General features: G+C 48.0%; 3 protein-coding genes across 6 annotated transcripts in view; 2 read left to right on the forward strand and 1 right to left on the reverse strand.

The window, feature by feature from the left end:
* Positions 1–1,429: 1,429 nt before the first annotated feature.
* On the reverse strand, positions 1,430–12,206 carry RETSAT (retinol saturase). The gene is made up of 11 exons (XM_012774264.3): positions 11,906–12,206; positions 9,583–9,765; positions 8,994–9,235; positions 8,638–8,839; positions 7,984–8,181; positions 5,995–6,114; positions 3,963–4,101; positions 3,604–3,713; positions 3,347–3,513; positions 2,974–3,133; positions 1,430–2,723 (listed from the first exon to the last, which is right to left on the reverse strand). Exons 1-11 carry the CDS (start codon positions 12,075–12,077, stop codon positions 2,584–2,586), a joined length of 1,833 nt encoding a protein of 610 aa, XP_012629718.1. The 5' UTR covers positions 12,078–12,206; the 3' UTR covers positions 1,430–2,583.
* Positions 9,087–23,211, forward strand: part of VAMP5 (vesicle associated membrane protein 5) — a 190,229-nt gene continuing 176,104 nt past the window's right edge. For both annotated transcript variants that reach the window (XM_012774286.2, XM_076000940.1), the window contains exon 1: positions 9,087–9,090. The gene's annotated coding sequence lies outside the window, so the exon portion shown is untranslated. The remainder of the gene's footprint in view (positions 9,091–23,211) is intronic.
* ELMOD3 (ELMO domain containing 3) overlaps positions 12,252–23,211 on the forward strand; it is a 28,602-nt gene continuing 17,642 nt past the window's right edge. Inside the window, exons 1-6 of one of the 3 annotated variants that reach the window (XM_076000930.1) lie at positions 12,252–12,396; positions 13,198–13,350; positions 14,356–14,644; positions 16,415–16,513; positions 17,387–17,464; positions 17,975–18,041. In XM_076000930.1, coding sequence (XP_075857045.1) covers positions 17,396–17,464; positions 17,975–18,041 — 136 coding nt within the window. In that variant the 5' untranslated portion in view covers positions 12,252–12,396; positions 13,198–13,350; positions 14,356–14,644; positions 16,415–16,513; positions 17,387–17,395. Of the gene's footprint in view, positions 12,397–13,197; positions 13,363–14,355; positions 14,645–16,414; positions 16,514–17,386; positions 17,465–17,974; positions 18,042–23,211 lie in introns of all 3 variants that reach the window. The other 2 variants (XM_076000929.1, XM_076000928.1) reach the window with 2 other exon arrangements.

Raw genomic sequence — 23,211 nt, forward strand, 5'->3', positions numbered from 1 at the left:
TGTTTTCTTTCTTCATGCCACCTGGATGTGACTTGATGAGGGGTCCCCTAGCTCTTCCTGGGCTGCTGCTTGGTGTAACCTAATACATGTTGGGTTTTGCTCTCAAAGAGGAGAGCAGGAAGACAGGTTGGTGTCAGAAACCAAGAGGGTGGGAGCCAATGGACATGTACCTGTTGTTATGGAGTCTCCAGAGCTCAGCTTTTGAGCCTCTGAGAAGTAGTGTTTGTTGTGCCAAAAGAATACAATAGAATTTAAGTTTCCCTTTAGAAATTGCACTGATGGAAATATTGCACACCAAAGGAAAACTTATTTTCTGGATGGCTTTTTTTAGAGATAGAATATATGAAGCATGTTGTCCTAGAGAACATGTGGATGAGGGTGAGCTGGCTGACACACCTCTCAAGCTGGGGCTGGGGGGTGACATGTAGGAAGCACTTGGGGCCACAAGAGGCACCCCATACAGACAGCTAAGGCCTTCCCTTTCTGTACCCAGTTTTTGGGTGAAGGGTGGTTTCTATTAGGAGGAATCTATGCTTCAGTCATGGATGCTAATAGAGAAAATTGTTTTCCTGCTGAAGATTACTGAGTAGAAGTACTGAAAGAGTCCATTTCTGGACTCTAGGGGAGTTGAAGGCCAGTCTATCTAGAAAGGCCAAAATAACTCAGAAAGACCTGACAATTAGCTATGTGGATTCAGACAGTTTTTTCCCCACATTGGTTTTCAATGACACATTTGGTAACATAATACTAAAGCTCTAGCATTCCACTTCTGGTGATGCTGGTTGTCTTCCCTGGACCTTGTTTGTACAGGGTAACCTGATAAAAATGTTGCAGGTATTGTGAGAGCTAGAGTGCTGGGCACATGTCTGAACCACCTGAGCATGAAGGAGAATGTGTGAGGCACCAGGCCCTGTGCTTCTGCCCGGCTGTTTTCTGAAAACCCTTGCTGGGAAGGTTGGGTTTGTCATGCCTTGCTCAACTGAGTGAGGGAGAAATTTTCAGGTCTAACTGTATGTACGTCCAGAGCCAAGAGTGACTGCCACTCAGCTGGTTCCACAAATCAGATGTGAATTTCCTAAATTTCCTGTTTAAAGGGTTTGGGACTGAGCTGTATAGTATTTCAAGCTGCCAATAAGCCAGCCCCTGACACTCTCGTAGATATTCCTTTAATTCATATGACACTGTGTTCAATAAATGACTGTCAAAATTGTTTCTCTTCTTTTTTGTTTGCCCAATTTGACAGTGGCCACTGTTTTGCAATGTTTTACATTTTCAGCTGTTTGTAACTATAATTAATTTTCTGTTTTTTAAGCTCATTGTGGTCTAATGATAAGTATGTTTCAGTACATATTGTTTTACTGAGCTTTTGTAAATGCCACTGCAATGCAGTTTTGTGTCATTGAACAAAAACCAAATTAAATTCCAGATATTAAGGCAATGAAATCATTAAATTTATTAATATTATATTAACACGGACTAAAATAAGACCCTCGTACTCAGTTTAACACAAGTGAAAGGTGATTTCCATGAACTTTGAGTCTTCATTCACTGTATCATTCAGCACTCAAAGATGTACCAGCAAACTGCAAATGCCATTTCTGGGTTTTGTATACATTTTGTGACTTTCCATCCCCACACCCCTCTCCCGTGCCCAGCAGCCTATGTTGGACTCAGGAGGTAGGTAGGCTGTTGTTGGGGTACACTCTTGTTGCCTCCCCGTGCTGTCCTCAACTGTGCCCTTGCCTGGAACGTGCTATCAGCCTGCTTCAACCCAATGAAGTCATCTCCTTGTCTGTGCTCTGACTCCTGATATCACTGTTCCATTATCCTCTTAGAGGCTAGGCCCATGTGCTGAGCTCCCTGAGGTGTCTTGGCGCTGGCATGATGAGAACAGATGCCACCGCAGTTGTAAGGAAGACATAACGAATTGGATATGCTCTCCTAATATGCACCTTACTAACTTGTGGGTCTTGTAGTTACCCCTACCTCTAGAATCACACTAACCCTGTCGGGGGTATTTCCTGTCCTCTGAACAGCCACTGGAACCAGAACAGATGAGACCTGGAGCCCTTTGAACCTGTGGAAGTGTAACCACACCCATGCCCAGGTTTTGACTAAATCCTCATTGCTCACCCTCTTCCCTCAACAGTGTAGACTTCCACAGTGCAGCTCTAAGTATGACAGAAGAAGCCTCAGGGCAGAACTGGACACGCCTGCTTGAGCTGACAAGTAGTGTAAGGGCCCATCCCCCTGACCAATGGAATATTTGATTTCATCGTGGAGAGTCAGGAGGTATGGGTTAGGGGAGCAGAGCAAGCCAAGACCAGCCAAATCAGTAGCCCAGACTAGGCCTTTTAGTAGTAACAGCATGCCACCAAAGGTGTAAAGATCATTGTCTGCCCCAGCTGGAAGAGTTTCAGTTTCAAAACTATGATTTACACTAGGGATCCATTCAGAAATCAGAATCAAATTAGAGTGCTTTCCATGTGCAAGGAACTAGTGCAGAAAGACATTATGGGAAGTCAAGGGAGCTGCCCTAGCCATTGGCCAAATTCCTCTGACTGCTCCCTGACGAAACTAATTCTACTTCTTCTTCTTCTCTGCCTGGATCCTAGAGGCAAGATCCTTAAGGTCTGAGTACAAGTTCCGCTTCAGGATGGCGCTGCTGCATAGCAGGGCCCCTTGCAGGGCCCCCATCAGCCCACAGGTGAAGATATCCTGGCCTAGAAGGCAAGAATAGAGGCCCCTGAATATCCACCCATGCAGGAGAGGGGAGGCCCAAGGCTGTGAGGCTCGTCCCTCTGAGCTAGGGCCACCCAAAGTTGGCCCCAGATCAGGACTGGAGCCACAGCCTGCCAAGGCAGCCCAGCTCAGGGTATGGGAGGCTGCAGGGGACAGCAGGGCCTGAGGACAGGAGCAGAGGACTGTGGACCCAGGATCTCAGGTCCTGGCAAAATAGGGCAGTGAGTGTACCTGTCAGGTAGAGGTTGGGGATGGGGCTTTGGGCCCTCATGGAGGCCATCACACGAGGATGTAGGCGGCCCAGGTCATGGTCAGCCCCGTAGCAGGCCCCTCGGGGAGCCGCCAGATAGAACTGGTTGGTCAGTGGGGATCCTCCAGTCACACTCTCCACCTGAGGATGCAAAAAAGCAGCCCAAGGGGGCAGTGGGAACTCATGATCTCCTGTCTCTTCTCCTTTTTCCCCTCTCGAATGTGCCGACTGCTGGGATGGTACCTTGTCCTTCCCTGGGGCCCACTTTTCTTGGGGCCTTCTTCCCCTGTCCTGAGGAATGGGCAGAAATGGCACCAGGAGGTCTGTCCCCACCCCACCTGCTTTGCCCTGTACCTTCCCCTCCAGCTGCGGGAACAGTTTCTTGACCACCGACACCGAGGCTTCCACAAAGGAGTCTTTAAGGGTCTCATAGTCATTGCCCCGCTTTCCCTTCGGCTCCGCTTGCCACTCCTCAAACCAGTCATAGGCGGTGGGCACCAGCACGATCATCGTGGACCGGTCTGGGGATCAGAGCTGCGTCACTACTGCCTGGTGCCTTCCCCCAACTACCTGTCCCCCACTCTGGGCTCCACCAGGCCCTGAAGCCCCACCTGGGAATCGGTCCTTCCAAGTCGGGTCCTTGGCTGATGGGGAAGCGATGAAGAGAACGGGGATGTGTTCTGCAGCCTTTTCCCTGGGCATGGAGATGTAGCGCTCCATCCTGTGGGTGAGAGGAGTGTGACTGCACATCTCCAGGCCTCTGTCCTCAAAGCCACCTGCACCAGCCCAAGGTCAGTTCATCCCCAGGGACTCCCTACGGAGTGGAAGAAGCTAAAGCAGGGCCTTGGTGTGCCAAACTCTTCAGGAGCAATTTGGAAATTGCCCACTTCCTCCCATTTCATATCCTCTGCTTATTCCCCAGTGTCCAAGGAAAGCACGGGCCACACATGCATGCACACACACGCCTTACGCCTGGTCCATATCCGTGTCATAGTAAACATAGTAGTTGGTAGATGACAGACCCAGGTCCTCCTTGGTGCCTCGCAAGCAGATGAAGACAGAGAACATGCCCAGGCCAGGCCGTACCATCCTCAGCTGCTGCTTCACACCTGCCAAAGGGAGTCACCAAGGACTGCAGGGACTGTGGCCAGAGATGGCCACTGCTTGCTCCTGGAGAGCTTCTCCATGTCCACTCATTTCAAAGGTAGGGCCAGGCCACAGCTGTTGTTTCATTGTGAACTTGGCAGGGTCCCTGCTCTGCCTGCTCTTCTGTCTCCTGCCTGGGAAGGACACAGCCCCAGACTACTACTCTTCCAACTCCCCCCACCACTGCTCTGAGGCCCCTGCGAGGTAGGTGCCACCAAGCCCGTGGCCTCCAGCCTCCCTGAGCTGGCTCTCAGCACCGGCAGGATGGTCAGGCTAACTTCCCCTTAGTGTCTTGAAGTTAGGAGCTCATGTTGGAATTCCCACTTGTGCAGACCACACAAGTGAACAGAGTGTTGTTATAAGCCTCGATTTCAGTATTGACCATAATACAAGCCATCTAGAGAGTGAACATGCACTGTTCCTAGTGTGTGGTTCTGTCAGAACAAGGCCTCCGAGTGGCAAGCCATACAGGAGAGCAGAGGCAAATGGCCTGAAATGGTACTTGGCATCTGAGGACTCGGCTAGAGGGAGGAGGGGGGAACAGCACTATGGTAGAGCAGCAGCCACCGTGTGGACCATCTGATGTCCCCCGGACCTAAGCAGCTGGGCCTCCCCACCTCTCAGCAGGTGACCCCAGACCAGTGTTCTGAAAACTACCCACAAATTCTTGGACTCTGTTCCCACTCCCAGGACCGTGCTTAAGGGATGACTGGGCTGCTAGCTGCTCTGCTTCATTCATTTCACCACTATCAGTTGAGGACCTCAGCTTGTATTCATGGGGAGGATACACAGGGGCAATGAAAATGTCACCTGACTGTAAGGGGAGGGCAGGCAGGACAGGGAACTCCAGCATGGCAGCCTGGAAAGGAGGCAGGCCTGGGTGGGACCCTGGTGCCTGTCAGGGCTCAGGGGTCCCGGCAGAGAGGAGAGGACCTGGCAGAGAAGGGCCACAGGGAGGTGGGAAGCAGCAAAGGCAAATGTCCACCCATGCCTGGCCCCCTTGCCCCAGCCCCTGCAGTCTCTGTCTCACCTCACTCAGCTCCCCCGGTCTGGGAGAGGGGAAGCCCGAGTGGACAGCAAGCAGGGGAGGCAGAGGATGGACATGCTGGTGTTTGGTGGTACCCACCCTATGGCGCAGTCACAGCTCCCACCCTACCCACTGCCCCTGAGAAAAGCCAGACCTGACTCTTCCATCTGACCCACTCTGCTGCCCCCTTCCCCAGTTCCTCAGGCAGCAGCCCCCAGGTGATCCTCTGGGGTGCAGAGCTCCTTCCCCTCTGCTCTCTGGCTCCTCATGCACCACCAAAGGTGCTGGTTTCCATCCCGTCCCCATGCTGGGCTGCTTCAAGCCCTCTACCTCCAGCCCCAGCCAGAGGCCTCTGGACCTGTCTCACCCTCCTGGGTCACTGTTTCCTCTGGCTGGCAGCCTCCTTGCCTCAGATCACACCAGTAGTTCTGGTTACATGACATCCTGAAGTAACTTTTCACCTAACATCAGCCCGGCCACCATTCCCTGTGAGCTGACCTGCTCTCCTGCCTCTTCCTGAGCCCTTTTCTCTGCAAGCCCCACACTTCTCAGCCCACAGGGCTGCAGAACCCGGGCTTACAAAACAGAGCAGGCTTCGCTTCTGGGCAATGCCACTTTTCAGCTGGGTGGCCTATGAAAGTTAATTCCCCTATGTGGACCTCAGTTTCTCTAATCATAAACTCTAGGGCAGGATGCTGTTAGAGACCAGTGTTCTCACCTTTTCTGCTTAAGGACAATCAGAGGGGAAGCTCAGAAGCAGAGCAAGTTTGCTCCAGAAAGGGAAATGTTGGAGAACTTGCAAGAGGAGCTATGCAGACCGGTCTTTTACCTGGCAGGCAGCGGGCGTTCTCCGGCAGTAAGTGCTCATACGTATTGAACAGTCCTGCATTCGAGACCACAATGGGGCAGTAGATGTTCACCAGCTCATGCCCCTTCTTCACACTGACACCTGCAGGCACAAGAGCTTGGCTGAAGGTCTGTGAGCTCCAGGAAGAAGAGGAAGGCCCATATCCTTCATGGATCTCTCCCAGCAGAGACCTGGGAGTCCCAGCCTCCCAGGGCCAGGCAGGGCAGGCCTCAGGCAAATTGTGAAGGGAGCCATTCTCCTTAAGCACTCTCAGCCTATCCTGCAGTCACTTCTGGGCTTACTCTCAGTAGCTCTTTCCACATATGCCTGTGTGGGGGGACTCTGTCTGTACTTTAGCCAAAGCCCCAGACAAAGTTCCCGGGCTGAAGCCCTTCTGATGGAATCCTAGGGCTGCCTTCACTTCTCCCAGAGTTGTTTCCAGAATACTCTCTTCAAAACCCTCCAGTGATGCCCCAAAAGAACCTCCAAAGTCTTGTAGAGGCCTGTGTGATCTGGTCCTTTCTGTGTATCCAGCCTCATCTCTGGCTACTCCCAGAGTATATTAGGCAGCACCATATCAAACAGCTGATATTCAACCATTTTTTGATTTATAAAAATGATGATTTCTTATGGTTCAACCTAATATTTCTGGGTTCCTGAAGATGCTCAGCTCTCCCATATCTCTATGACTTTGCACATGCCGCTTCCCCTTCCTGGAATCACCTCCTCCAACTTCATCTGCTCGCTAGCTTCATGTCACCCTTTAAGATGCAGCTCAAGCAGCTCTGCCTCCATGAGGCTGTCCATGTCCCACCATGCTGTATGCCACCTCCATCCTTAGTGTATGCATCCATACGGCACTGAAATTTTCAGTGATCTTCCCTATGAGACTGGAAACTTACTGGGATCTAGATTGGGACTTATTTATCTTTTATTTCTAATTTTTATTGCCATTACCCCTCTCAGCTGGAAGGAGAACTTGCTCACGCACATCAGAGAAAATTTTGCACGACTGACAGCCAGCTGTGTTACTGCCCTGTGGTTTCTCAGTCTGTTCAACGAATGGATTCTTTGAGATCACTGATTGGCCTCTTCTCCTTGATTGTTTTATATTGTGCTAGGCCTACCAACTCACCACCTCCTCCATCCCAAAAGGTTACCCCGGCAAATTCATGTTCACACCAACCCTGTTTCCCTCAGGCCTCTTTTTGTCCCCTTCCCTGATGCTTCTTTAGGTACACTCTAGTTATGGGTGGCCTGTTCAGTTCCCTGCTGTTCGGAGGAGTCCTTCCCTGCATAGTTGCCCTCTTCAAACAGCTCATTCATAGTGAGGTTTTCATTGTCTATGCATGCAACAGCACCAACCTGAACCAGGAGACCAAGGTTCTAGGCCCCACAGATTGAGGGCAGAGCATCCTCCTGGCCTCCACATTGCCCTTTGGAATACCCAGCATTCATCCCATGAATCACCGAAGAAGCATTTATTGAGCCTCTATTAAGTGTTAAGATCTATAGACACAAAGATAAAAAAAGAACCACTACACTCAAGAAGAAGGTCATTGATTACTGGATATTTTTATCTATTGAATAAATGATTAAATCCTGTTCTTTGGGGACCATGCAATCCTTCATCCTTCCTGCCTTTTTTTTTATACAAACCGTTGCTCTGTTGCTGAGCTGGAATGCAGTGGCATCATCATAGCTCACAGCAACCTCAAACTCCTGGGCTTAAGCAATCCTCCTGCCTCAGCCTCCGGAATAGCTGGGACTATAGATGTGCATGTCACCATGCCTGGCTAATCCTGCTTCCTTTTCACCTCGAGACTAATCACTATCCCCTGGCTCCTGATTTGGGGCAGATTCTAGCCTTTAACCACCATGAGGAGGTCAGCTCTACACCTCCCCCAGAGAGACCTCAGGTCACCCCCGCACCAACCCAGGGACCCCCAAAGCACAGCGCAGAGCTCTCACCACAGGCTTTTCCAGTCGAGTCCAGCAACACACTCTGCACAGTGGCCTTCGTGAGGACAGCACCCCCAGCCCGCTGAATCACAGGGATCATGTGAAAAGCGATCTCACTGGAACCCCCTCGGGGATAAAAGGCCCCTTTCAAGTAGTGGTTAACCAGCAGAGCATGCATGGAAAAGGTAGTGTGGCTGGGGGTCACACCTGCAGAAGGACAGAAGGAAGGGTGGTGGGCAGGCAAAAGCGGGCACCAGCACCACTCAGAAAAGCACACGGATTCCTGTGAGCTAACATGCAACCTGAGTCCATCCAAGGTTGCAAATGTTCCCAGGGTTCCAGGGCAGCTAGAGGAGCCATTTCTATCCAGACATGGGGTGCTTTGGAGTTCTCAGGGCCAGCAGGAATATCCTCCCTGCAAACTGCCACACTGCCAAGACGAGGGAGGACAGTGTTGACGGAACAGAAAAATCATCCAGGTGTAGAGGAAGGGAATTTCCATGAGTCCAGCAGGTAGCCAGACGTCTCATCTACAAACTCCAGAGGGCCTGGGTTTATACACTGCTCCATTTCAGTCAGCTAGGTCCGAGAAAAAAGACCGAGAGTGGGAAGGGCAGCCCCTCCTCCTTTGGGAGCTGCCTTGAGCCCATGGCCAGTACCCACCGTAAGTGGGGAAGATGTAGCTGAGCACTGCCTGGAGCTCAGGGGAGGCCCCCAGCTGCTGCAGGACCTCAGCCAGGCTCTGGGTGGATGCGCGAAGGAACGGAGAGAAACGAGTCAGCAGCCCACACCTGTCGAGGAGCCACGTCACAGGCAATGGGAGTAACTTCAAGAGGATGGCATGAGGGGTTCCATGGGATACCACCTGGGGAAGAAAATGAGTCATGGGGAACAGGCCTCATCTCTGTTCCTCCCTTCCTGCCTCCCCTCCTCCAGTCACTTCCCACCAGTCACTCCACTAATGAGGCAGGTCAGCCTTGTCAGGAATAAACTGAGGGTCCTCAGCATAGGCATGTTACCTTAACCAGCTTCATATACTTGTCAATGGCAGCTTCTTCCTGCGGAAACTTTTCCTTGAGGCCCTGGATGTAGGCTTTCTCCCCAGTGTACATGGGGAACTCCTTTCGGCCATCGGGCCCTTCCAGTACCATGATGTCAAAAGGAGAGGACAGGGCAGCCCAGTCCAGCTGCCCTTCAGTGATCTGGTCCAAGATAAAACGGCCAGCGCTGCCCTCCTGCATGCGCCCGATATAATGGATTCCTGTTGGGTGAGGGAAAAACAAGGTGGTGAAGCGATAAGGGGATTGAGCCCTGAAAGGTGGGTGAAGAAATAAAGTGGAAGTGGTTGTCCAGCGCGTTGTCCTGGTTAAGCGCATGCCCAGAGGAGGCTGCTCATCCTTTCTGTAGGAAAGTGTCATAGCAGAAAGCACCAGATCCCTGCCCAGTTCAGCTCCCAGTAGGTATGGCTCTCAAACAAGGGAAGTGCCCAGAGAAAAGACAGATGGCACCTCCAAAACCATGGAAATGCCCAGTGTCACCCCACAGGGGCTGTTCCAAGCCTCCTGAAGATACAGCCATGCTCCCAACCCTTTCCCCCACAAGCCTTACCCGTGTCAAATTCAAGGCCATTCTTTCCAAAGGTATGACAACAGCCCCCGGCCTTGGTATGTTGTTCCAGCACCAGGACTCTCTTGCCGGCTTTAGCCAGAATCGCAGCTGCAGCCAGGCCCCCGAAGCCACTGCCAATCACCACCACATCCAGCTTCTCTGGCACTTGGCTGGCTGAGAAAGCTGCAGCAGAAGGGACGAGATGGAAGATGGGCTTCTCAGGCAGGGGCAGGGTACTAGCAAAGATAGGAAAGCCAAAAAAGATTTTTGCACCTTGCACAGTGAAACCTCTAGAGCAGTTTGGCATGGACCTCTTGACTAAAGTGTCTCTTGGGAATACTCAGGACCAGCCAGGTAGATTAAACAAAGTGATTTGATCTGATTTAACCAAAACCACAATGTACCTGGGGATTTTTCCTCCTTTCAAAGAAAGCAGGGATCAGTAAACTACTACAGAAACAAAAACAGGAAGCTGACAACAGTACAGCCTGAGAAACCTAAGTGCAGACAGAGAGTAAGCTAGGGAAGAATGAAAACAAGTGCGTGGGGGTGGGGCAGGGGAAGAATCTTGTGGGTAAGCTGACAGCTCATGGAACTGTCCATTCCCAAGCCAGATTTCTTTGGGAGACACAGGATGTGCAGGTGCCAGTGGAGCAGCTGGGTCTTATGGTGGCTCTTCCAGATTCTGGTGGAGAGGCTTGGGCAGGACAGAGCTGCTCAGAGATTGCTGCTCTGAGAAATCACAGCATGAGCCCCTCACTTCGGGGAAGTCTGGAGGCAGTGCTGGGGCAGGGGGAGGGCAGAGCACCTCAACAGAAGACAAAACTGGACAGCACATGGTGCTATATGGGCACCTCCAACCAAGACCTGTTCTTTAAAAAAATCACTGCTAGGCCAGGCACGGTGGCTCACGCCTGTAATCCTAGCACTCTGGGAGCCTGAGACAGGAGGATTGCATGTGGTCAGGAGTTTGAGACCAGCTCAGGCAAAAGCAAGACCCTTGTCTCTACCAAAAATGGAAAAAGTTATTCAGGTGTAGTGGCAGTGCTTGTAGTCCTAGCTACTTGGGAGGCTAAAGCAGGAGGATAACTTGAGCCCAAGAGTTGGAGGTTGCAGTGAGTTATGATGAAACCACTGTACTCTAGCCAGGGTAATAGAGCCAGACTCTGTCTCAAAGATAAAAAGAATTCACTACCAAAGAACTGAGATTTGGAATTTTTCAAGCTGCAAGAGAATTTGGCATATTTATTTTTCAGAAGGTTTTAGAGAGACCCATAGTGAAAAAATACATTTTATATCACAACCCAAAATATATGTAAGTGTATAACATAAATAGGTGAAACAGAAGTTTCTCAATGCAATATATACTGGCACTATGTATGATGCATTTGGATATTTTCTATTCTACTGCATTTAAAAATGCCAGTTGCAATCTACTAAATTGATTTCATAAACCAGTAACATCACAACATGGTCTCAAAAGCAATTAAACTAGTTATTTCATTTTTAGACCAGCACCGAAAAGTGGAGTGACTTGCTAAGAGTTATGCAGTAACTAGTAATAGAGTCCAAGCTACAACTCCAATCTCAGAAGTCCAGACTCTCAGTCCTTCCAGGTAGAACAGTGTTGTCTCTGTGCAGCAAAATGTACCATACAGAATTCTAAACTTTACAAGTGAGAACAACTCTGAAGATCAAACAGGGGATCTGGTATTTTGTTTTTAAAGCAGAACTCATTCTTTAAACCGTAGAAGCAACCCCAAAATACATGTCAAAGATGAGACTGGAGAGTAGGCTCTGAGCCTTAGATACCCTTAGGCACCTCTACCAAAGTTCTAGAAGCAGGGTTCAGTCCTGTGAGTTGGGCCCACACACAACCTATGAAATCATCTATCTGATGGGCAAAACGCAATGTTGTATACTGATTGGGAGACATGTCTGTGCCGCTCCCCCACGCACTTGAGCTCGCGTGAGAGGTTTTGTGAAAAAGTTAAGGTCCTGTGTGGGAATGGTCTCTTCTCGTCTGTCCGAGAACCGCGAGTATTCCAAGCGGAAGGCCGGAGCTGGGCTATGCCAAGACCTTGGCACGCTGATGACGGAGCCCGCGCCCTTGGAGCTATTTCCCGAGTTTGCTGGGGCAAGGGCTCTCCCAGTGGCGGACACTAAAATGGGGCGCCTGCAGGTGCAAGAAAGCCCTTCCAGCACTTTACATATGGGGAAACTGAGGCCCAGGTCTGGAAGCAGCTTGCCCTGCCGGAATGGGAATGCAAACCTGTAAGAATGCCCAAGCGCAGCCCCAGACCCCAGGGTCCCTCCCGCTGACCTTGTCTGAGAACTTTCTTCCTGGCCTCCTTGTCAGTCACCAGGGGCGCTGGTGGCCGCTTGACATCCTCGGAGAAGGGGTTCGGGGAGCTGCCAGCGAATAGCCCCAGGTAAACTTTGCCGAGGACTGCCAGCAGCAGCACCGCCAGCAGCAGCACCAGCAGAAGCCACATGGCGCCGGCGTTGGGTCGGGGAAATGCGCCCGTTCGGACTTTACTCAGACTTTAGGGCCACGGCTCCGCCCGGCTACTTTACTCTCCCTACTGAGGAGCGGAAGGCAGCTTTGAGCACTGATCAATCACCCAGCGAGAGGCCAACGCTCCGGCACGGATTGACCCTGTCGTCTCTTCGTACTTCCTTTGCCGCGCGAAGTTTCCAGTGCTTGCTGGGAAGTGTAGTTCTTGGGGCTAGAAGAGGTCACACGGGCGCCGCTGTGCGCGTGCGCGTGCGCGAATGCGGCCCAGCCGAGGCTGAGGACTCCAGTCGGGAAAGGTCCGGTAACGCCGGGAACTAGTCAGATGAGTCGGGGGCCTGAGGAGGGAGAATGGGGATCAGGGAGGCTGGTGCAGGGGTGGTGGTGGAAATGATCACTGCGGAGCGAGACGGCACTGAGAGAGAAGCCCGACTGGGAGATGGGAGACCTGGGTTCTGGTCCTGGCTCTGCCCTGGACTCACTGAATGCTCTGAGGCAAATCGCTTTTCTCCTCTTACCCCTCCAAGCCGTGAGAAAGTTTCTGTCTGGAGTCCTCACAGGCCCCCTCACTGGCTGTGTGTGTTGATAAATTGAGATCCTATTAAGATCTACGCATCACAGCTGGCGAGCGCTCGGCTCTGTGCCCCTCATAGTGACCCATAGTTTTGGCTTTGACATCCCCCTGAGACGGCAGCATTTGCGGCGGGCCCTGGCTGGATGCCCAGTTGCACAGCTTCGTGGAGGCCGTGGGGGACGCGGAGCCGCCAGGAACAAACCCAACGAAAGGATCAGTGAAGGGCTGTCAGGCCTATGTGCATATTTGTATTGAAGGATGGACCCAGTCTGTAATGAAATACCTATGCAGAGAGTTTAAACTCCAGCAAGCAGCTGAAAAATCATACCCCCTTAGTCTAGCTGTTTGCCTACATTCATTGCCAAATCAATGAATACTTGATTTGAGAAGGATCTATTTTTATAGGAAGACCATTTCTCCAGCTCCAGCTATCAGGAACTTGCCTAATATTGGTAGGAGTGACTTCATAACTTGGAGTACTTCCTTATTTGACAGAGTTTTTGCTCCTTTTTTTTCTGTGATACAGATTGTAACCATCCCTATTGGAGGCCCCAGCAGTGCTCCAGCCAGGTGCTATAAGGCTGGTGATGCTTCTGTGCTACTTGGTTCATTTCATACACAGTAACAGAAGAGCCTTCCTGAAACTGCTATTACCATACCTGCCTGTCACCTTGCCAAGGTTGGCTGATGTGTGAGTGTGTTGTCATGTGATGTCATGGAGGCCAAGGGGGAGGAAAAGGAAAGAGAGGCAGATGATGAGGCCACAGTGAGGGAAGCCTAGTTCCTGAGGTGCTAAAACTGAAGGGGAATTTCCCTCTCCCCAAGATTACGGTGAGCCCCATGTCCAGCCCCTGAGCCAGGAGATATTCCTCCCTTGGTGTTAACAATCAAAGCATCCCAACAAAGATCCCAGTTTGTTACTGGCAGCCACTTCTTAGGGAATCCAGATCATATTCCCACAGTGAAGCGCTGATGCCATAGAGAGATCACCCTCCTTCCTTAGTCATCCAAGTCTGTGAAGAATGATTGTCAGTTGTGTATGGGCCATCTGCCTATGTAAGATCTGAAGTTTTGATGTGACAGGCACCCATGATGTCCAGTTTCCTCATGTTAAGATAAGAGTCTTGCTCAGCCCTTTTCCTGAGGCAAGCAAGGTAAAATGAAAGACTTAGAGTTGGCCACACTGGCTAGACAGCTGCCACATGTACAATACTGATGATAACTGAAGAAGGTTAAAACATTGTGTTGGATTTTGAGTTTCTACCAAATATCAGAACTAGGTCTGATATTATAAGCCTCCTGACCCAACCTGTGTCCAAGACCTAAACAAAGCCTGAGTATTTCAGCTAAGACCACCCACCAAGGTGCCACTTATTAGCCTCACCCCTTTGATAAGCTGGCCTCAGTAACTTCATTATCAGAAACAGAGTGCATCACTTAGAGTGGAGCAGCTGCCTTTTGGAAACTGAGAACCTAGCCCCCCACACCTCTGCATGGTCCCCTTCTTTCTTTGCACTGGCAGTAGTAGTAAGAGGTAAGCATTTGGCTAAGGCAGCTTGTTTATTCAAAAAAAAACTCCACAGTTACTTAAAGATTTTTAAAGTAATATTTGTTAACAGAGCCATAACTGAATGATGAAACCAGTTTTCTCTCTCTTCCCTCCCTTCCTTTTTTTGTTTTGCAGACCTGAGGCTGCGAAAACCTCAGGGACATCTTTCAGTACTCACAGAAACCTCCTACACCCTTGCGATGGCACAAAGGGACTGTTTTCTTACTCTTAGTCTGAATGACTGCCAAGAAGGAAGGCACAGGTAGAGCAATTGGATCTCTGGCTCTCCTGGTAGCTTCTAATCTCAGACTTTATTAAACCCCTTTCTGGGCCTAAGGACAAAGCTCACATGAACAAATGATTTTGAGTCATGAGTGAAAAATCTTGCTCTTTCCATAATGAGAAAGAATTAAGAGTTGGACAGGTAAGCATGTATGCTGCTTTGGGAAAGCTGTTGGTTTGGGATAGATCGTTAATTACAGTAAGACAGAGAGAATATATCAAGAGAATGTAGAGGCCGGGCGTGGTGGCTCTCGCCTGTAATCCTAGCACTCTGGGAGGCCGAGGCGGGCGGATTGCTCGAGGTCAGGAGTTCGAAACCAGCCTGAGCAAGAGCGAGACCCCATCTCTACTATAAATAGAAAGAAACTTAATTGGCCAACTAATATATATATAGAAAAAATTAGCTGAGCATGGTGGCGTGTGCCTGTAGTTCCAGCTACTTGGGAGTCTGAGGCAGGAAGATCGCTTAAGCCCAGGAGTTTGAGGTTGCTGTGAGTTAGGCTGACGCCACGGCACTCACTCTAGCCTGGACAACAAAGTGAGACTCTGTCTCAAAAAAAAAAAAAGAGAGAGAGAATGTAGAGCTTTACAAATATTTAGGAAAAACCCTGATAATAGTTCTCTAGCTCTCTCTCTCTCTCTCTCTTTATCTCTCTTTTTCACCCTGAGTAGAGTGCAAAAATGACACAATCACAGCTTACTACCACCTCTAACTCCCGGGCTCTAGCAATCCTTCTGGCTCAGCTCCTGAATAGCTAGGGCTACAAGCATTTGCTATCACCAGTTCTCTTTGTTCTATAAGAAGGAGCTTCTGTTCATCTCAGGGTTAATTGCCTTTCCTGATAGCTTGTTTTCTAAGTGGCTTATAGGATTTTGTTTTGGATTTATTTATGTATTTTTTAAAAACACAATGGTAAATTAGTGCATATACTCTGTCCTTTGCTTTTTCACTTAATATATCATGAATATTGTTCCATATTGCCCACGAGCAAGCACTTGCTTATTCTTCTTTATGGCTATATGGTATCTCAGTGAGTGAATATCTTTAATTTGTTTAATCAACCCATTAGTGGATATTTATGGTTTTCCCAGCCTTTTACTATTATAAACAGTGCTACAATGAATTTACTGTAAATGTAAACATGTCATTTTGCACATGGGTGGGTATATTTGTTAGATACATTACTAGAATGCAACAGCAAGTCCCAAATATATAAAATATGTATGATTTTTTCAGGTATTATCAAGCTATAGAGATAGTAACAGTTTACTCTCCAGTGTGTTATGTGGCACTTGGCACTCTGGCCAACAAAGGGTGTTACCAGACTTTTTGACCTTTGATAATCTGACAAACAAAACATTATCTCAGAATAGTTTTATTTGGCATTTCTCTCCTGAGTGAGGTTGAGCATTTATTCATATGTTTAAGACCAATTTGTGTTTCCTTTTATGTACACTGTCTATCCTTTGCTCATGTTTCCACTGGTTTGGGTTTTGTTCTTGTTTTTCTTTCTTTTGACACAGTCTTGCTCTGTCACCCCAGCTAGAGTACAGTGGTGTCATCATAGCTCGCTGCAGCCACCTGGGCTCAAGCAATCCTCCTGCCTCAGTCTCCCAACTAGCTGGGACTACATGTGCATGCCACCACGCCTGGCTATTTTTTTCTATTTTTAGTAGAGACAGGGTCTTGCTCTTGCTCAGGCTGGTCTCAAACTCCTGACCTCAAGTGATCCTCCTGCCTTGGCCTCCCAGAGTGCTAGGATTACATGTGTGAGCCACCACACCCAGCTGGGTTTTGTTTTTCTTAATGATATGTAGGATTTTTTAACAACATATTTGGAAAATTAGCTCTGGATCTGTGAAATGAGTTCCAAACAATTGGTCAAGTTGTTTTTTTTTTTTTCAATTCTAGTAGGGGAAAGGTTTGGCCAGGCAAGGAGCCCATAGGAAACTGCCTCACTGAACTTCACTCAGAGAGCCCTGAGACCTTTAACAGAGCCACGAGATCTGTGTAAGATTTCTGAGATAACATTAACTAACCTTTTTGCAGGTTTTGGGTTTTTTTTTTGTTTGTTTTTTTTTTTTTGAGACAGAGTCTCACTCTGTTGCCCAGGCTAAAGTGCCGTGGTGTCAGCCCAGCTCACAGCAACCTCAAACTCCTGGGCTCAGGAGATCCTCCTGCCTCAGCCTTCCGAATAGCTGAGACTACAAGCATGCGCCACTATGCCTGGCTAATTTTTTCTATTTTTGGTAGAGACGGGGTCTTGCTGTTGCTCAGGGTGGTTTCGAGCTCCTGACCTTAAGCGATCTGCGTGTGTTGGCCTCCCAGAGTGCTAGGATTACAGGTGTGAGCCTTTTTGCAGTTTTTGTTTGTTTGTTTGTTTTGAGACAGAGTCTCGCTTTGTTGCCCAGGCTAGAGTGAGTGCCATGGCGTCAGCCTAGCTCACAGCAACCTCAAACTCCTGGGCTCAAGCGATCCTCCTGCCTCAGCCTCCCAAGTAGCTGGGACTACAGGCATGTGCCACCATGCCCGGCTCATTTTTTCTATATGTATTAGTTGTCCAATTAATTTCTTTCTATTTATAGTAGAGACGGGGTCTCGCTCTTGCTCAGGCTGGTTTTGAACTCCTGACCTCGAGCAATCCGCCGCCTCGGCCTCCCAAAGTGCTAGGATTACAGGCGTGAGCCATTGCGCCCGGCCTTTTTTGCAGTTTTTTTAAAGACCAGACTAAACAGAAATTTTCTTATATAGTATTCCTGATATTAGTTACCGTCTCTAGAATTTATCCATTTTTTGTGGTTGTGTGAAAAGCTGCAATATTTAAACTCTCATCTCAGGGATATTAATATATGTCTGAGAGATTGACCCTGGTATGTTTTACAGGGTGAAAGAATGTCTGCTGGGCACTCTGCAACATATGACAAGGACAACAGTGCTCTTTCTGCTTTCAGAGGAATTCCTGTATGTATCACACACACCTGAGTGCTTCCTGCTAATGCCCACTTTTGTTGTTTGTTACTGTGTGGTGCCAGGCACTGTGCTAGGCACTGGGGACAGAAGGATAGCATAGACCATAGCCTTTAGGAGCTCACTTTGGGAGGAGGAAGTGTGAGGCACAAACATGCAAAACAACCTTTATCTAATAAGATAATTGCTATAATGCAGCATAGTATAAAATACAATGGGAATACCAAAGGCATATCACAGTCTCAAATGAGTTGTGCAAATTTTTGTTTATTTGTTATTCCTAACGATGGCATACACTTGTCCCCAACATCACCCAACTTCTGCATCATACTTGAAGTTTTCCAGGTACCTCACTTTCAGATTGACTTTAATCAGCCCATCAGGGCAAATTAGGTCCTTCTGGCCTCCAGTTTCAAGGACATTCAGTACAGTGGGTGGGAAGTGTTTCTGTGTATGGGGGGATGTGGATTATGTCCTCACACTAATGATCAGCTGCCCCTACAGATCTCGGAGTTGAAGAACCACAGAATTCTCCCGGCCCTGACCACAGAAGCTAATGGATGGGAGCCAGGTGGGAAGGTCCCTTCAGGGCCTTGGGGTCTGGGAGGGACCCAAGTCAGACCTTCCCATGGATCTACTTTTCATCCTTTGAATTTCTCTCATTCCTTGTCCTTTAGAATTTTGTAGATGCATTTCCTTCTCAAGGAAAGTTAAAATCAACACTGGAGCCCGCGCGGTGGCTCACGCCTATAATCCTAACACCCTGGGAGGCTGAGGCGGGTGGATTGCTCGAGGTCAGGAGTTCAAAACCAGCCTGAGCAAGAGCGAGACCCCGTCTCTACTATAAATAGAAAGAAATTAATTGGCCAACTAATATATATAGAAAAATTAGCCGGGCATGGTGGCGCATGCCTGTAGTCCCAGCTACTCGGGAGGCTGAGGCAGGAGGATCGCTTGAGCCTAGGAGTTTGAGGTTGCTGTGAGGTAGGCTGACGCCATGGCACTCACTCTAGCCTGGGCAACAAAGTGAGACTCTGTCTCAAAAAAAAAAAAAAAAAAAAATCAACACTGGATTAGGAGTCAAAACACCTGAGTTCTGATCTCTGACTGCTAGTGGTTTACTGTGTGCCTCTGGGCAAGTCATATAATCTCTGTGTCTACAGTGGGAATTTAATATTAATTTAATATTGATTATCTCTCTTATCCTCAAAGGGATGTTATGAAAAATGAGACAGTATATGTGAAAAGGCTTTGAAAATGTATCTGCCCTATGTAGCACATCCCTATAGTATATTTAAAGCTCATTCCACTTGCCAGTTGATTAGGGAGTAAGGTCCACTTACCAATTCAGAAGCACCAGTTCTGGAGTCAGATATCTCTAGTTTAAATCCTGGCTCTCTTACCCACCAGCTACATGATGTTGAGCAAGTTACTTAACCTTTCTACCCCTCATTTTCCTCATCTATAAAACAGGGATTATATCAGAATATATTATATTATATGATAGGAATTTTGTAAGGATTAAACAAGATAATGTAGGTAGTGCTGAACACACAAAATATAAATCATAATGAGTGCTCATTGGTATGTATTATTATGTTTAAATCTTACACACTAAAATTGTAATTTTCAGCTATATGGAGCTTTTAAAAATATTCTAACAGAGGGGCCGGGCGTGGTGGCTCATGCCTGTAATCCTAGCACTCTGGGAGGCCGAGGTGGGCGGATTGTTTGAGCTCTGTAGGAAGACCAGCCTGAGCAAGAGCGAGACATCATCTCTACTAAAAAAATAGAAAGAAATTAGCTGGACATCCAAAGTATATATATAAAAAAATTAGCCAGGCATGATGGTACATACCTGTAGTCCCAGCTACTTGGGAAGCTGAGGCAGTAGGATTGCTTGAGCCCAGGAGTTTGAGGTTGCTGTGAGCTAGGCTGATGCCACAGCATTCTAGCCTGTGCAACAGAGTGAGACTCTGTCTCGAAAAAAAAAAAGAGAGAGAATATTCTAACATAGAAACGTTACTTGGACTTATACGAAGTTTCTTTTAATGGGATTTTATCTTTACTGTATGACAACAAACACAACATTAATACATTCACAATTTTTCCCATAAATGCCAAAATATTTCGTATTTGAATACAATGGACATTTTTGTGCCAGATATTTTTAATCATATTAAACAAGCATAATTCTTTTCAGGTTGCTCTCAGCTCATTTAAATGAATAGGCTGACTAAATCAGCGGAGCTGTTTCCTGTGTAAGTGGAAGAGAGCCAAAATAAAGGAGACAATTTTAAAAAGGAAAAAAGACAGGCCGGGCGCTGTGGCTCACGCCTATAATCCTAGCACTTTGGGAGGCCGAGGCATGTGGATTGCTCGAGGTCAGGAGTTCAAAACCAGCCTGAGCAAGAGCAAGACCCCGTCTCTACTATAAATAGAAAGAAATTAATTGGCCAACTAAAAATATATACAAAAAAAATTAGCCGGGCATGGTGGCGCACCTGTAGTTCCAGCTACTCGGGAGGCTGAGGCAGGAGGATGGCTAGAGCCCAGGAGTTTGAGGTTGCTGTGAGGTAGGCTGACGCCATGGCACTCACTCTAGCCTGGGCAACAAAGTGAGACTCTGTCTCAAAAAAAAAAAAAAAAGGAAAAAAGACAAAGAACCAGAACAATATGAGCTACGTTAATTCTCCTGAAGATTTGTCCTTTGCCTTAGTGTTCTCCAGTTGGTGAGAGGAAAATAGTTTGTTTTTCTTTTTTCTTCTTATTTTTCCTGGAAAATAGTTTTTATATCAGGGTCATCTTCAGAGGTAGGAAGCTTCTGGCTGGTTCCAAGAGGAAAGGAGAAGAAGCCCTTCTAAGGTTTGGGCGTTTGTCTCTAGTTTTTAGCACCAACTTGATAATGCTGGTTGAAACCTTCTTCTTTCTGTTCGTGAACCTGTTATGACAGAAATTCCCACCTCCCTGCAGCTGTGGCTTGTGCTCCTCCTGGCTGACAGACTTTGATCAGTCTGCTCATAGTCTGAGGGTTTGAGGTGGGGTGGGGGTTGATGACGTTGCTCATAGGTGAGTGTGTGAAGGGTGAAGAATCAATAAAGCTGCATGTGGGTGAAAGGGTGAAGGGTGGGGAGAGCCTGTTCAGCTTCCCTTTGTCCCTCTTTTCATTTCATCTTCTAAGGTCCCATGCCGAAAGCGAGTTTTATTTTCTTGATTGTCCAAGGTCAGATATTCTGGGTTTTTTTCCTCGAATTCCTGGGGTCAAAGAATCCTCCCACCTCAGCCTCCTGGGTAGTTAGAGCTACAGATACACACCACCAAGCCTGGCTCATGGTTTTACTGAGGCAGGGTCTCACCATGTTGCCCACGCTGGTCCTCAACTCCTGGCCTCAAGCCATCTTCTGGTCTTGGCCTTCCAGAATGCTGGGATGACAAGTGTGAGCCACTGCACCTGGCCCAGCATCAAGTATTCCATCGAAGTCATCTAGTTTGGAAGCCCAGAGGCTCAATGTCTGCTTCCCAATACTGGAGCTGGCAAGGTGGAATTTCCTAGAGGTCTAGACATTTAGGACCCTAGACCCATCTCACCTGCTACCACATCCATTGCCCTGCTGAACCTAAGCCCATAGCTGCATCTAGAATAACAGTTTACCTTTGGGCCACATACTCTCCTGAAAGGTTGAAGAATTAACTCATCCTCACAACAGTCCCATGAGAGGTTACAGATGATTAAGTAACTTTCCCAAAGAAATAGAGCTAGTAAGTGGCAAAATGAAACATTCACATGCAGCTTGGCTCTTGAGTGAGCTTTTGGCAACTATCCTCTCCTGCTTCCCAGCCGCTTTCTTTTCCTCATTTTCCAGTGGCATTTTATTTAATCTACAGGTATATTCTCCAAACGGTTTATTGTCATGTGATGTCCTTAGCCAAGATTGTGAAGGAGAGAGGAGCTGTCCTAACTTACTTGTCCCACTGATGCTGGAGAGATCATAATTTTTGGTATTGAACTAAAGTCTCTCCATCCTTCACCTTGTTTGTTGATGTTTTCTATAGAAAATTGGAAAAGCCAGTGACAGAAAACGCTAGTAGTAGTTCGGGCTAGAGAGTGATAACTGTGCTTTGGAAAAAAAGGCTGTGTGGTAGCTATAGAGAACATATTTTGCTGCTGCTTTTTTCTCCCACTTCCCCACCACCACCACTTTTATTATGCATTCATTCATTCATTACACATTCACTGAGCAGCTATCCTATGTCAGGCTCTGTGCTAGCTCTGGAGAAGCCTGCCCTTGAGTAGCTCACAGTGTAGTGGGAGAGATAGTTACCATGCTATGATAAGCAGTGGGTGTTGGGGTCACACAGAGGAGTGGCTTCTAATCCAAACTGATGAGGCCCAAAAAGGCATCCAGGTGAGGGTAAGGTCAGAGCTAACTGAGGGATGAGGAGGAGCTACACCAGCAGGGGTTGGAACTGAAAGTGACAGTACCTGGGGTCCTGAGTCTTCAGCAGAGGGAAAACAGTCTGTGCAAAGGTACTGAGGGTATCAGGGGGGCAGAGCATGTTGAGGAACTTCAGATAGTTCTGGATGACCCTGAGGCAAAGCCAGAGAGGTAAGAAGGATGTTTAAGGCTAGGCTTGGTGGCTCATGCCTACAATCCTAGCACTCTGGGAGGCTGAAGCAGAAGGATCACTTGAGGTCAAGAGTTCAAGAACAGCCTGAGCATGACCCCATTTTTACCAAAAATACACAAAGATAAAAATTATCTGGGCATACATGCCTGTAGTCCCAACTACTCAGGAGGTTGAGGCAGGAGGATTGCTTGAGGCCAGGAATTTGAGGTTGCAGTGAGCAATGATGATGCCACTGCACTCAACCCAGGGCAACAGAGCGAGATTTTGTCTCAAAAAAATTAAATCTATAGATGCTCTTCATCTTATGATGGGGCCACATACTGATAAACCCATTAATCAAAAATATCTTAAGGCCGGGTGTGGTGGCTCACACCTGTAATCCTAGCACTCTGGGAGGCTGAGGCAGGTGGATTGCTTAAGGTAAGGAGTTCGAAACCAGCCTGAGCAAGAGCGAGATCCCGTCTCTACTATAAATAGAAAGAAAACTAATTGGCCAACTAATATGTATAGAAAAAATTAGCTGGGCATGGTGGCGCATGCCTATAGTCCCAGCTATTCGGGATGCTGAGGAATTGCTTGAACCCAGGAGTTTGAGGTTGCTGTGAGCTAGGCTGATGCCACGGCACTCACTCTAGCCCGGGCAACAAAGTGAGACTCTGTCTCAGAAAAAAAAAAAAAAATCTTAAGTTGAAAATGCATTTAATACCCTGATAAACTCATCCTAAAGTCAAACAATTATAAGTGGAACCATCCTAAGTCTAGATGCTCCTGGACCCACAATGGGGCCAGGTCCCAATAAACTCATTGCAGTGTCAAAAAATCCTAAGTCTGTTCCATTGTAAATCAGGGACCATCAGTAGGTTGTGAAGGTGCTTTGATGCTGTACTGTATAGTATGGGTTTATCTTGAGGGCCTGTGGAGAATCCTTGAAGGGTTTTGAGCAGGCAGGTGACATTAGATCTGCTTTTCAAAAGCTCATTCTGGGCCAGGCACAGTGGCTCACGCCTGTAATATAGCACTCTAGGAGGCCGAGGCAGGCAGATCATTTGAGCTCAGGAGTTCAAGACCAGCCTGAGCAAGACTGAGGCTCTGTCTCTACCAAAAATAGAAAA

This window comes from Microcebus murinus, chromosome 3 (genome assembly GCF_040939455.1).
Source record: "Microcebus murinus isolate Inina chromosome 3, M.murinus_Inina_mat1.0, whole genome shotgun sequence".
Classification (NCBI taxonomy): Eukaryota; Metazoa; Chordata; class Mammalia; order Primates; family Cheirogaleidae; genus Microcebus; species Microcebus murinus.

Excerpts from the sequence above, each read along its gene's own strand:
- RETSAT (XM_012774264.3), bottom strand. The coding sequence starts at position 12,077 with ATGTGGCTTCTGCTGGTGCTGCTGCTGGCGGTGCTGCTGCTGGCAGTC. Across the intron at positions 8,840-8,993 it reads AGTATATGAAGCTGGTTAAG|GTGGTATCCCATGGAACCCC; the intron begins GTAACATGCCTA and ends TTTCTTCCCCAG. Across the intron at positions 3,714-3,962 it reads GACACGGATATGGACCAGGC|GATGGAGCGCTACATCTCCA; the intron begins GTAAGGCGTGTG and ends TCTCACCCACAG.